This window comes from Trichechus manatus, unplaced genomic scaffold (assembly GCF_000243295.1).
Source record: "Trichechus manatus latirostris isolate Lorelei unplaced genomic scaffold, TriManLat1.0 scaffold00165, whole genome shotgun sequence".
NCBI lineage: Eukaryota > Metazoa > Chordata > Mammalia > Sirenia > Trichechidae > Trichechus > Trichechus manatus.
This window is the reverse complement of record NW_004444101.1, coordinates 5,087,674-5,102,221: the sequence shown is the minus strand read 5'-3', so window position 1 is coordinate 5,102,221 and position 14,548 is coordinate 5,087,674. Positions and strand designations below refer to the sequence as shown.

At 46.4% G+C, this 14,548-nt stretch overlaps 1 protein-coding gene across 3 annotated transcripts in view; it reads right to left on the bottom strand.

Moving 5' to 3' along the window:
• PPP1R7 (protein phosphatase 1 regulatory subunit 7) overlaps positions 1-14,548 on the bottom strand; it is a 38,967-nt gene that overhangs the window by 1,305 nt on the left and 23,114 nt on the right. Inside the window, exon 10 of one of the 3 annotated variants that reach the window (XR_002825642.1) lies at positions 6,153-6,219. The exons of 1 other annotated variant lie outside the window; for it this stretch is intronic. Coding sequence is in view for 1 of the 2 variants with exons in the window: in XM_023740880.1 (XP_023596648.1) it covers positions 7,972-8,151 (180 nt within the window). In the remaining variant the exon portion in view is untranslated. Of the gene's footprint in view, positions 1-6,152; positions 6,220-7,632; positions 8,152-14,548 lie in introns of those variants that run through there. One more of the 3 variants, XM_023740880.1, reaches the window with a different exon arrangement.

The following is a 14,548-nucleotide window of genomic DNA, read 5'->3' as shown; positions in this document are numbered from 1 at the left end:
TCCCTGGCGGTGGTGGGCTTCACGGGTACCATCCCCGAATACTCTCCGCAGACCACTTCCATGGCTCGTTCTGCTGTGACGTCCCCGGTGGTGGTAGGCTTCACGGGTACCATCTCCGAATACTCTCTGCAGACCACTTCCATGGCTCATTCTGCTGTGACGTCCCCGGTGGTGGTGGGCTTCACAGATTACTTCTGTGGCTCGTTTTGCTGTGACGTCCCGCGGTGGTGGGCTTCACAGGTACCATCCCCGAATCCGGCATGCCTACCACGCCCCCCTGGAGGGCAGTCGCCCTGGGGAGGAAGAGCCCTCTCACTGTCAGGAGCTCAGAGCAGCGCGGCTCACAGCAAACCCCTTGCGGTGTCGGTGCCCAGCGCACGCTCGGCACACACCTGTCTAATGTAGCCTGCCAGCATGTGGGCGTGGCTCCTGCTCACATCGGCCAGCACATGTGCTTGGGGCAGGACGGCAGCCTGTGGGAGACCAGTGACCCTGTCTCCTCTAGGAAAACACCCCCTGAAGCCCATGGCGCCCAGTGAAACCCCCAAGACTGGCTGACTGTGTGAAGGGCGAGGTGGTGAGGTGTGCCTGGGAAAACCACCGCAGAGGGCCCAGGCGGCGGTGTGCCGGCAACAGTGTGACAACCAGTTCCCCGGGAAAAAGTCCTGTGTCATGGACTGAATTGTGTTCCCCCAAAATATCTGTTAATTTGGCTAGTCCATGACTCCAGTATTGTATGATTGTCCACCATTTTGCCATCTGATGTGATTTTGCTATGTGTTATAAATCCTACCTCTACGATGTTAACGAGACAGGATTATCAGCAGTTATGTTAATGACGAAGGACACAATCTACAAGATTAGATCCTGTCTTGAGCCACTCTCTTCTGAGATACAAAAAGAGAGAAGCGAGCAGAGAGACATGAGGACTTCATACCACCAAGAAAGCAGTGTTGGGAGCAGAGCACGACTTTCTGACTCCAGGTTCCTGTGCAGAAAAGCTCCTAGACCAGGGGAAGATTGATGACAAAGACCTTTCTCCAGAGCCAACAGAGACAGACAGCTTTCCCCTGGAGTTGACACCCTGAATTTGGACTTCTAGCCTACTAGACTATGAGAAAATAAATTTCTCTTTCTTGAAGCCGTCCACTTGTGGTATTTCTGTTATAGCAGCACTGGAAGACTAAGATACCCTGATTGGTAGTGCTTGCCAATGTCTGTGGTGTAAATACCCAACTGGGCTGACTTCACGCACCAACACGGATCGCTGACAGTGGGGCTTCAGAGAGAGGCACCCATCAGGCCCCTGTGAGCGGGCTCCAGCACCCCCTGCTTACAGGGGTCTGGGACAGCAAGCAGTTCCAACAGGGGCCGGCTGAAAAGCTGTGGTGCGTTCAGACATCATGAACAGAACAAGGGGTGCCAGCCCAGCTTCCTACTGCTGGTCTGGTCCCCAGCTCTGATCATGCCCTCCTAGGAGTCACAGGAGGTGACAGTCTCTAGCCTGCGATGCAAACACCGAGAGAGCGAGCAAGGTGTTTTCCTAAGGAAGAGGGGTTGCACTTGCTTTCTGCGGGTCCATCGTGGGCAGAACCAAGGTGGGATGAAGGTCCAAGGTGACAGATTTCAACTCAACTTAGAGTTACAACAGGAACCACCCTTCATGGGATGGAAACAAGTCAGGTCTCGTCACTCGAGGAACAGCTGACGGCCCCTCGGTAGGAACGCCGTGGAGGGGTTCCACGCATCAGATGAAGCACCGATAAATGTCCTTGAAAGAGCCCCCCCCAATGTCAGTGTGCTAAGATTATGACAGTCAGCATGGAATTCTGTGACGTGACCCCACCTTTGGGTCTGAAACACTCACGTTAGTGGCTTAGCGTCTGGAATAGCAATTTCTTCTACACTGAGCCGTCGAAGCTACTATGTCCCAGGCTCGGCTCTGCGTGCTGGGGATTCAGCAGGGAGCAAGGTAGGTGGGTGGTGATGGTGGTGGCAGAGTGGGGGGTGGACGGTAAGATGAGCTGAGTGGCAGGGCAGGGGCAGACTACAGAGGCTTTGCAAGACTTTGGATTCTACTCCCAAGTGCGATGGAAACCCTTGAAGGATGTGTATGTTCTGAAACGGTCACTCTCTCCTACGGAGGGCAGACTGCAGGCTGTGAACCAGGAGGCTGTTTCAGTGGTCCAGGGAAGGGGTAACAATGGCCTGGACCAGGGCTGGTAGCAGCACAAGTGAAAAGAGGTTGGATTCCGGATATGTTTTGAAGGTAGAGGCCAGTACTTGATGTTGGACTGGGTGTGGCGTGTAAGAGAAGGGGGAGAAATGAAGAAGACCCCAAGGTTTTTGGCCTGAGAAACTGAAAGGGTGGGGCAGAATCGGGAGATCGGGAGAGCAGCTCATGAGTCCAGGTTTCAGCATGTTGTTTGGGCGGCAGGTAGACATCCAGCAACAACAAAACCAGCTGCCATCAATTCCCACTCATGGCGACCCCATGTGTGTCAGAGGAGAACCGTGTTCCATAGGGTTTCCAATGGCTGGGACCTTTTGGAGGCAGACTACCAGGCCCTTCTTCTAAGGTGCCTCCGGGTGGACTTGAACCTCCAACCTTTTGGTTAGTAGTTGCACATTTAACCATCTGTGCCACCCAAGGACTCACAGACATCCAACAATAGCCCTGTATCGAGCAGCTGACCCATGAATCTGGCGCCCTGGAGAGAAACTGGGGCTGGGAATATAAACAAGGGTGCCCAGAGCATGGATGTGATATTTAAAGCTGTCAGACTGGACGGGCTCATGAGGGTCAGAGAGAAGAGGTTCAAGGACTGAACTCCAGGCACTCCAGCAACTTACAGGTGGGGGCGGGAGGGGGGGCACGTGAGGAGCAACCAGCAAAGATGACCAAGTGACTAAAGAGATAGCAGAACCAAGACTGTGATGCCCTGAAGCTATGTGCAAAGAGAACTTCAGTGGGTCAAATGTACCCACTGAGAGGAAAGGCTGTGAGAGGAGGGCTGAAAGGCTCACTGAATCTGGCCACGCGTCTACCCACAGCGGCACTCAAACTATGCCACAGGCGAGTCCAGCACGGAGTCCAGCAAGGCGCTGTGGGAACATATGCTGACCAGCAGGCCACACTGGTGGGTGGATGCCCCTCTGGACAGTGGGGGCTCAAGAAAGTGGGTGGGAGGCGAGGAAACAGACCCAGCCACGCAATGGTCAGAGGCGATGTAAAGAGAACAGAGATTAGGAGAGGGCAAGTTCGAGGCCAAGAGAAGGCTCTGGGATGGGAGAGGTGCAGGATGTCAGTGAGCTGATGAGAATGATCCTGCAGAGGCAAGACTGATATGGAGGCGAGAGGTGTGGCAATTGCTGGCGATGACCTTGAGAGGAAGTGGGGCCTTCACCCTCTGTGACAGGAGGACCAGATGAGGGAAGGCAGCTGATGTGGTGGAAGGAGTCTGTGGAACTCTCTTCCGATTGCTTCAACCTTCACAGAGAAACAATCAGCTGAGAGCCAGCAGAGAGCAGCTGTTGACGAAGGAGGATGAGATGTGAAACAGTAACCTAGGAGAGAAGAGCAGACGTAGGCTCTGGGCGTCATGGGAGCTTTAAGTTTTGCATTTAGGGTAATCTCAGTCAGCACCTTTCTTTTTTCCCCAGTCACACTCAGCTGTTTGGGTTTAAGCAGTTTTTCAGGTGAATCTGGTAGAGGAAGACGGGGCAAAGAGGGAGACAAAGCTGTATCAAGTGTTCCTCAGAATGTAAGGAAGGTAAGGAGGAAGTGAGGACATGGGAAAGTGAGGGACAGTGAAAAAGTGGTAGGTGCACTGGCTGTAGGCCCTGATGGGGGCGGGAACATTGTTGGAGTCAGGTCACTGAGGGAGTCAACTGGAAAGATGACAGCGGTGCTCAGAGGGTGGGGTGCCTGAAGCTACTTTGCAGGGGCTGCATTTATTGGTAATGACAAGGTTTAGGTGAAGGGAGTGGGTATCTGAGGTGTGGTGGAAGAAAAGACCTTTGGAGGTGAGCTGGTTAAGGAAGTGAGATGCCAGGTACTGGAAAGACCATCTATATGGATACTGAAATCATCAATTAGGGCAGAGTGAGGCCAGTGCTAGGATCATCAAGAAGGACGAGGAGTGGCCTGGAGGTCTGCAGATGACAGCCACACGGAGTGTCCTGAGCATCACAACAAGTGGCAGGCACTTCAAAGCAACTGCGAGAGCCACTTAGGGAGGAGGAATGGTCCGGAAGCGGTGATGACAACAAGAGGGACCACAAGTCACCTCCAGGTCCAGAGATATGTTCATTCATTCATTCATTAAGAAAGAAGAAGAAGAAGAAGAAACAACTCTTTAAAGTGGCTTTGTGACTAATAACCCCGGGTTCGGTTTCCATTGACTACGTTTGTTTCTTGATTATGGATCACATTTTCCTATTTCTTTGTATGTCTAGTGATTTTGCAGTGAACACTGGACATTGTGCACAGTATGCTGTAGAGACACTGGATTCTCTGAAGAGGGTTGATTTTTTGTTCTAATAGGCAATTCAATTACCTTCAATCTGTACAGGCTCTGGCTTGGTTTTACGCTCTGTTAGGGTGTGTCTGCAGAAAGTCCAAGGGTTTCCCAAGCCCCTCTAAACTGGTGGGACTTGACCTGCAAATGCTGTCTCCCCGGGAATCATGCTGAAGCTCAATGTCGGGCTTTATTAGTGTGGACTTAAGAGGTCCTTACCTGAGGGGATGGTCCTTACCTCTAAGGTTTGGCCCTTTTGGTGTCCAGCTAGATGATAGGGCTGTTGATAAGACCTCTTGGGCAGAGCTGGAGCTCCACTGTCCCCCAGCTCTGCTCTTCCCCCAGCACAGCTAACTCACAAGCCTCTGGTGGGTTGGCCTTGTGCTAGGACTGCCCAGCCATCAGCCACACAGACTCCAGCTGCCGTAAACTCTGATCTCTGCTTCTTTGGCTCTGCACAACTGTTTCAGGCAAAGAGCTGGGTAATCATGGGTCTCCCTTTGAGATTTCCCTCCTCTCAGGGACTGCAGTCTTGGGCTGCTTGCTGTCCATGGCCTGAATAGAACAGTCTCCTATTTTTCTATTTGTTTGTGGCAGGAGGCTACTCTGGTATTAGTCTCACTGTCACAGCCAGACTGTCTTTAGTAACTTAGCGAGCGTTACGAATCTCCTGGAGAGGAGTGTGACATGCAGAGGGCCCCGGACTCACCCGATGGAGTAACCCTATTTTCAAAGAACTTGCGAGACCAGTGTGTTGCCTGCTTTGGGAACTCTACGTTACTAAAGCCCAGAGCTTGGTCCTGTGGAGGGACTACAACCTGACCCGAAGCAGCTGTGTCATGAGGGACCAGGAACTGAGAATGGAGCTATGCTGTCAGCTGAGTTAGTGCCTCCACCGGGAAGAGACAAAGCGGAATAACTCTTATAGGATAAATTCCTAAACATTACTCTGTTAGGTGTAAATCTATCACACTACACTCACACGACTTGAGTCTGGTTACCTGGCCAAGACAAAGTGCGTGGAATCAGAATTATAGTGGTGGTAACGTATCAGTCTATTGGCCATGCCTGTGATTGGTAGTTGGTCAGTTAACAGAAAATGGAGAATCACAAAAATGCTACACATACGTATCTTAAACACTTTCATCTTAAAACATAAAAAGTACATTCCTTTAATAAAAGTCACAGTATTAGACTTTAAAAGACATAAGTTTTGCAGTGTAGACTATTTAATTTTCATAATACCACATCAGCTGGTGGTTGGCTCAGGCTTTCGGCTATAGTGTTTTTAGCTCCTGTGGGCGTCTGTACGGCTCCCATCTCCTCCTCTTTTCAATATGTAAATTTATTTGTATGTTGCACACTGTATGCTTCCTGTCTCACACACCCCTGCATTTCCCAATGTGTCATCCCACTAGTCCACAGTAGTATACCCTTTTTATAAACCCAACTCCAGATCTTGCAATTTAGTGTGGCCAACATCCGGGTGGTTTTCTCCAGGATTCAGTCAATGTTGAACTGGGAATTTTACTCACCACCAATGGTACATTAAAAATGATGTATTTGAAATTGACAACTTTTAGAGATTGTAATCTTCATACTTTTAAAAAAACAGAACTCAAAAATATTCACCTGTATTGTCTCTGTAAACATTCCAGAAGCTCCTGAACACCAGGCTGGGGCAAAGACGTTACACTCACTGATGGGACAAAAAAAAAGTTTTTATGTTTCTTTTTTTAAGTTCTTTGCACCTAGGGTGTAAAGGAGCATGACTTGGGAGTGTGGCCCTACCAGGTACACCCCCTTTCTTCAAGTGTATCTTCCCAGAAGGTATAATTTTTAGGCTCCTCTATTCTAGAACATTTCTCCTGACTTCATTTTAAAATTTTTTTTTAAATCAAACTGACATTTTGAAGAAACCCAGGCCAGAATGTCCCTCATTCTGGATTAATCTGCTTGCTTCCTTGTGATGTCATTTAACTTGTTCCTCTGGCCCCCATATTTTCTGTAAATTTGAAGTTAGGTCTAAATGCTTGGCTAGATTCTGATTAAGCATTTTGTCCAGTATACTTCATGGATGACTCACACTGGGAGCACACAGCATCAGCTTGTCCCACCATCAGGGATGCTAAGTTTGATCACTTGGATGAGCTGGTGATTCCCAGATGGCTCAGGAACCTGCTTTTCCCTTTTGCAGTTAGCAAGGTCTCTGTGGGGTGATGCTCTGGTATGTGTGCAAGCATCCAGTTCTCCAACAATCTTTCCCCAGTGATTTTAGCATCCGCTGACAATCCTTGCCTGAATCAACAACTAGAATTCTGCCACACAACATCTCCCTGGTTGACATTTTCCTAGCAGACTGCTTCTTGGTTTTCAAGACCCAAACCTCACAGAATGTTTATATTTCCTGTTGAAATAGTTTCTTGGCTGACACTGACATAGAAGATTTACATTTATTTCTCCCAAACTCAACAACATTTTAAATAAAACATTCGCAAGAATGGGTTCTCAAGATACATTTCATATACAACTGGTAGAACATCACGTATTTTTTTGAAAATCTGTATGAAATTTCAACAAAGGGGATGTGTACCTTGGATGTTTCTGGCATCCAGGAAGACATCTGTCACTTCACAGAAAGCAACTGTTTGTTCACCAACCGTCTGATAGCCAGGAAAGGATGGGGTAAGCGTTTTAACCCTTTTGTGCCTGGTAGTGCATATAGCGACCATGAACTTTTTCAGGCCCCGGAGTTTATTGGGAAGCTGCTGTATCACTGACAGCGCGTGCTGCTGTAAGGCAGGGCCTTTATGGCTGAAACTGAAGAGACGGAGTGTGCTGCAAGTTACTGTTTTTACAGCAGATTGTATGAGGTGCCTGAAATTTGGGTAGGAAATTTTAATTTGTTACACATATGTACCAGTAGACCCCGGTGGGGACTCTAGGGTAGAATTAATGGTACATCATATGTACCAAGGGACACTAACGGTAGGCTTGTGGGAGGGGGCAAGAAGAAAAAATCCATACTACTTACCAAAAATTCAGACACACTCAATGATTCAGCATGCTTTCATTAATGAAAACACATGGTATCAACCACAAATTCAAAGCAGAAAATAACTGGGTCACCAGAGGGTTAAATACTAACTTGATTGTTTGTTCCTTTATAAACATTGTACTGCTTTGGGAATTCAGTTTAAGACTTGGGGTTGATACACAACATATTTCAATTTTTTTTTCTATTTGAAAAAATGGGAAATAGGCTCCTGGTTAACATTTCTATGCAGAGCATGTCATCTTTTCAGAAATGGATTACCAACCTTAAATGGGAGATAGCAAAGTGGTGTAAGGAAATGGCAGTAAATGAGTTTCTGTCTCTGAGGATCTCTGGAGTAATGCTTTCTATTTATTCGATGTTTTATAATGATTTCTTGCCAGTTATTTTTGATGTTCAGTTGTCACAGGTTTGGCCAGCATAAGCCCCTTCAAGTTGGCTCTGGTGTCCTTTTGACACGGCCCCATTAGTCTCTGGGCACTTCCTTGTTTTCTGATGCAACAGGCGTTCCAGCTTCACTTCGTACTTTCCCTGCTCTAGCCTTGGAATCAGCCATTTCTCCAAAAGTCCTGGTTGCTTTAAGTGGGAAAAAGTATTTAGAAACCAAGATCTTAGTGCCAGGCGTGCTAAGTGCTACCAGGGTGTCAGTGCGTTTAGGGCCCTGCAGACAGAGCTTGGAAATATTTTTAAAAATTCATGAGCTACATGCTATTTCTAATTAAAATTTCTCTCCTCTTCTTTCAAGATTCCAATTACATACATGTTAGACAGCTTGCTATTGTCCCATATATTACTAAGGCGCTGATAATTTTTTTCCAGTCTCCCTCCCATGCTTCAGTTTGTATAGTTTCTATGTCTTGTCTTCAAATTCACTGTTCCATCTGCTGATAAACCTATCCAGTAAATTCTTCATTTCAGATATTGTATTTATCCATTCTATAATTTTCATTTGGTTCTTTTTATGGTTTCCACTTCTCTGATGAAACTACCCATCTGTTTCTTATGTCCATTTTTTTTCCCTTTTAAATCCTTAAAACACATTTGTCTGCTAATCCCAATATCTGTGTCATCTCTGAGTCTCTATCTATTTTATCTATTGTTGTATAAAATATTACCCCAAACTTAGAAGTTGAAAACAACAAACATTTATCATCTTGCAGTTTCTGTGGGTCAGGAATCAGGAATGTTTTAACTGAGTGGTTCTGGCTCAGGGAATCTCATGAGGTTGCAATCAAGGTGTTAGCTGGGACTGTGGTCATCTCAAGGCTTGACTAGGATGGGATGCGTATCTATGTTCACCTACATGGCTGTTGGGAAGGCCTCAGATCCTTGGTGGATTTTGGCCAAAACATCACCGTATTCTCTTGGTTAGAAACTAGTCATGAGTTCAGTGAACACTCGGGAAGGAATTACACAAGAATGTGAATACCAGGAGGCAGAGGTCCTTGGGGCCATCCTAGTGATGGCCAATCATAGCTTCTACTGACACTCCTCTGCCATGTTATGGGTCACATTTTCCTATTTCTTTGCATACTAGTAATTTTTTATTGTTTGCTGGATATTGTGGATGTTAAACTTTTGAGTCTAATTTTTGTTGTCTTCCTTTAAAAAAGTTTTGTTCTGTCAGAGCTGCTAGGTCCTGTAACAGTGGATCTCAGAAGTGCTTGCCCTACCCCTAATGTGCGGCCATGCCAGGGTCTCGATGGGACAGATGGATGTTCGGCATGGTTCCTCTACTCCAAAAGGTCAGAACATCAATGTCTCCAGGTACTGTATGACTTCTGAACTACTAAGTGAAGTACAAGATCTTTTCAGAGTTATCTGTCAGCAGCGCCATACTCTCCCTCTCTGCTCTAGGGGAAGGTCCTTTCTTGTCTCTCCAGGTAGCACCAGGCATTCCTCGGCTTGTAGATGTGTCTTCACACGCTCTCCTTCCTTCTGTGTGTCTTCTCCTCTTTTATAAGGACACCACTTAGATGGGATTAGGACCCACCCTCTGGCATGACCTATTTAACTTAACTGGCAACATCTTCAAAGAAAGATCCTATTTCTAAACAAGGTCACATTCACAGGTATAGGGGTTAGCACCTCAACCTATCTTTTTGGGGGACATAATTCAATCCAAGACAGAGGGCTAATACCCACTAGAAAGGTCACCCAGAACTCCAGGTCTTCTCACCCGTCCTGCTCGACCCGCTGTCTTCCTGTCACTGTTAATGGCAAGTCCATCCTTCTAGTTGCTCAGGTCAAAAACTTAGCAGTCATCCTCAAACCTTCTTTCTCCTACAATTCCACATCCAATTTTGTATCGTATTCTGTCCTCTACCTTCAGAATATGTCCAGAATCCAACCTCTTCACATCACTGTCCTGGTGCTGCCTCCTACCAGGATGACAGCCTCCCTGTGCCCACCTTTGCCCACCATAGTCTACTATCAACCTAGCAGCAGAGCAATGCTTGTCAAACATGTTTAACACTCTAGGGGAGCCCTGGTGGTGCAGTGGTTAAGAGCTTGGATGTTAACCAAAAGGCTGGCAGTTTGAATCCACTAGTTGCTCCCTGGAAACCCTATGGGGCAGTTCTACTCTGTCCTATAGGATTGCTATGAGTCGGAATCAACTTGATGGCAATGGGTTTTGTTTTTGGTTAACACTCTAGGTACCAAGACAGATATCAGAAGAGACTCTGAAAGTTGTTCTTGAAGGTAGAGTAGCTAAAGCAAAAGGAAGAAATGATGAAGTAAAACAGGTGAACAGAAGATCTCAAAGGGTAGCTCGAGAAGACATAGTAAAGTGTTATAATGAAATGTGTAAGGACCTGGAGAAAGAAAACCAAAAGGGAAGAACAGGATCAGCATTTCTCAAGCTGAAAGAACTAAAGAAAAATTTCAAGCCTCAAGTTGCAATACTGAAGGATTCTAAGGGGAAAATACTAAACGATGCAGGAAGCATCAAAAGAAGATGGCAAGAATACACAGAGTCACTGTACCAAAAAGAATTGGTCGACATTCAACCACTTCAGGAAGTAGCATATGATCAGGAACTGATGGTACTGAAGGAAGAAGTCCCAGCTACACTGAAGGCACTGGCGAAAAACAAGGCTCCAGGAATTGACGGAATACGAATTGAGATGTTTCAACAAACCAATGCAGTGCTGGAAGTGCTCACTCATCTATGCCAAGACATTTGGAAGACAGCTACCTGGCCAACTGACTGGAAGAGATCCATATCTGTACCCATTCCAAAGAAAGGGGATTCAACAGAATGTGGAAAATATTGAACAATATGATTAATATCATACAAGTAAAACTTTGCTGAAAATCATTCAAAAGTGGTTACAGCAGTACATCGACAGGGAACTTCCAGAAATTCAAGCCGAATTCAGAAGAGGATATGGAACAAAGGGCACCACTGCTGATGTCAGAGGGATCCTGGCTGAAAGCAGAGAACACCAGAAAGATGTTTACCTGTGTTTTATTGACTATGCAAAGGCATTCACCTGTGTGGATAATAATAAATTATGGATAACATTATGAAGAATGGGAATTCCAGAACACTTAACTGTGCTCTTGAGGAACCTGTACTTAGACCAAGAGGCAGTCATTCAAACAGAACAAGGGGACACTGCGTGGTTTAAAATTAGGAAAGGTGTGCATCAGGGTTGTACCCTTTCACCATACTTATTCAATCTGTATGCTGAGCAAATAACTCAAGGAGCTGGACTATATGAAGAACGTGGCATCAGGATTGGAGAAAGACTCTTTAACAACTTTCCATATGCAGGTGACACAACCCTGCTTGCTGAAAGTGAAGAGGATTTGAAGCACTCACTGATGAAGAACAAAGATCACAGCCTTCAGTATGGATTACACCTCAACATAAAACAAAAATCCTCACAACGGGACCAATAAGCAATATGATAAATGGAGAAAAGATTGAAGTTGTCAAGATTTCATTTTACTCAGATCCACGATCAACACCCATGGAAGCGGCAGTCAAGAAATCAAATGATGCACTGCATTGGGCAAATCTGCTGCAAAAGACCTCTTTAAAGTGTTGAAAAGCAAAGATGTCACCTTGAAGACTAAGGTGTGCCTGATCCAAGCCATGGTGTTTTCAATCGCCTCCTACGCATGTAAAAGCTGGACAATGAGTAAGAAAGACTGAAGAAGAACTGATGCCTTTGAATTATGGTGTTGGCGAAGAATACTGAATATACCACGGACTGCCAGAAGAACAGACAAATCTGTCTTTGAAGAAGTATAGCCAGAATGCTCATTAGAAGTGAGGATGGTGAGACCTCATCTCATGCACTTTGGACATGTTATCAGGAGGGACCAGTCTCTGGAGAAAGACATCTTGTTTGGTAGAGTAGAGGGTCATCAAAAAAGAGGAAGACCCTCAGGAGATGGATTGACACAGTGGCTGCAACAATGGGCTCAAGCATAACCATCGTGAGGATGGCACAGGACCAGGCAGTGTTTTGTTCTGTTGTACATAAGGTCGCTATGAGTCGGAACTGACTCCACAGTACCTAACAACTAGGCATCTTACACTTTTTGCTCTTATAAAGCATACTTTCTAAAAAATCTACATTTTGAAACTTTCTGGCTGCTGTATAAAAATGCAATTCACTTTAGCATACCATTCTTAGAGTCAGCAACCTCAGTTAACTCTTATCAACTGTATTAATTTATTTGTACATATTTTGAGGTATTCTCTATGAACAATCACCACCCTTTGCAAATAATAAAACTTTTGTAACTTCCTTTCAAATCCTTTAGACTTTGTCTTGTTGCAGTGGTTAGTTACAATATTGAACAGAAGTGATAACAAGTACTTCTCTGTCTTGTTTGTAAATTTAAAGGAAATACTTCCACTGTTTCACTTTTAAGTATGATACTTGCTGTGGCTCTTTAAAAGACGTCATTTATGAGATTAAAGAAGTTCCTTTCTATTCCTAGTTTACTAAGTTTTTATTAATAAAAAATGGTTGTTAAATCCAGAAATTCCACCCTAGGTATATGCCAAAAAGAACTTAAAACAGGTGCTCAAACTAGGACTCGGACATGCGTGTTTATAGCAGCACCACCGTGTACACAGCAGCCAAAAGGTGGAAGAACCCAGGTGTCCATCCAGAGAAAGCGTGGTATATATCCACGCAACGGAATATCACTCAGCATAAAAAGGGACGCAGTGCTGTGCGTGCTACTAGATGGATGAACACGATGCTGAGCGAGAGAAGCCAGACACAAAACGCCACCTGCCGCCTGACTCCATTTATATGAAATGTCCAGGACAGATAAACCATAGAGCCAGAAAGCAGGCTGGTGGTTGCCAGGGGCTGGGGGAGTGCGGAGAACTGCTCCATGAGTAGGGGGCTGTACTTGGGGTGGTGGGAATGTTTTGGAACCTGATAGAGGTGGTGGTCACACAACACTGTGAACATACTAAACGTTACTGAATTATGCACTTTAAAAGGGTGAACTTTATGTCCTATGAATTTCACCTCAATACATTATAATAAAAAAAGGGTTGTTAAAATTTATTGAATGCTGAGTTTTTAATACCTATTGAAACAATCAGAATTTTTCCTTTTTTAACCTACTTCCTGGAAAGGGTCGGAGGGTAAACAGCTGGGCTCTGCAGGCCATACGGCTGTAGTGTGAAGGCAGCGGCAGACACCAAGTGTGTGCGGCTGTGTGCTGACACTGTGTTTACAGAAACGGGCGGCAGGATGGATCCAGCCCACGGGCCACAGTTTGCCAACCCCTGGTGTACAGAACCACACTAACAGCTTTTCTAATATTGAAACAACTTTGCATTCCCGGGATAAACCCAACTTTGTGACTGCATCTGTTTAATGCAAAATGCAAAACAAAACAGCGTCTGAACCCAGTTTGCTAGCATTTGGCTTAGGTTATTGCGTTTGTGCTCATGAGTTAGACTGAGCTGCACTTTTCCCTTTTCTTCATGTCCACGTCAGATTTTGGTTTCAAGTTTGTATTAACCTCATTAAATGGAGTGGGGGATGGGACTCTCCTCTTCTCTGGAAGAGTCTGCACGAGATTGAAATGATCTGACCCTTGACTGTTGAGGAGAAGTCTGGCAAACCCACTGGGACGTGGACTATTTCGGTTTCCACTTCCGGAAGTGGGAGAATTCACAGACCCTTGCAAATCAGCTTGAGTGCAGAATCCTCTCAGACTGTCACGCCCCCCATTTCCTTTCTTCTTTTTCCTTTCTCCCTCCTTCCATTCCTTCTCCTTCTCTTCCCCTCTCCCCACTCGGCTCACCCGCTGTTTCTCTGGATGTGGGGGAGTGGCCTTGCTGACTATTGCGGGAGACAACCGCTCGGTCTGTGCATGCTTAGTTCATGTAAGCTTTCATTGAAGCGCTAGTGCGGCCAACTCGACAGTCTGGAGACAAGCCTGAGTGACCAGCTGATCACGGAGCCTCGACTGGTTGAGGTGCAGAGAATGGCCGAGGAGCTGGAGCTGCACGCACGTCGCTGCAACTCACAGAGGGAGCGGGCAGAGCTGCTGAACCGGGGGACGGCCAGGAGGTGTGATGGCTTCTACCGCGCTGTGAGCCTCATGTGGCCACACCGAAGGCCCACGCCCACACACGGCGGCTTCCTCCTGCCCGGCTGGTGTCCAGTGGTTTGTGCACAACACAGACTCCTCTTACATCCAGACACGATCTCCAAGACTCAGTGTCAAACCACTGTCCCAAGACCTCCTGCAGCTCTTGGGAGTTTTGTGGCTGAGGAAAGAGGGACAGAAGGGAAGAGCCACAGCACTAGCCACTTGGCTGGTAAGTGCAAACAGCGACAGCAGCATGAAGCTCTGGGTGCTGCCACACTCCTGACGGTGGGACAGGAAACAACGCACACACTGCCGTGCTGGGTCCTGCCACACTCCTGACGGTGGGACGGGAAACAACGCACACACTGCCGTGCTGGGTCCTGCCACA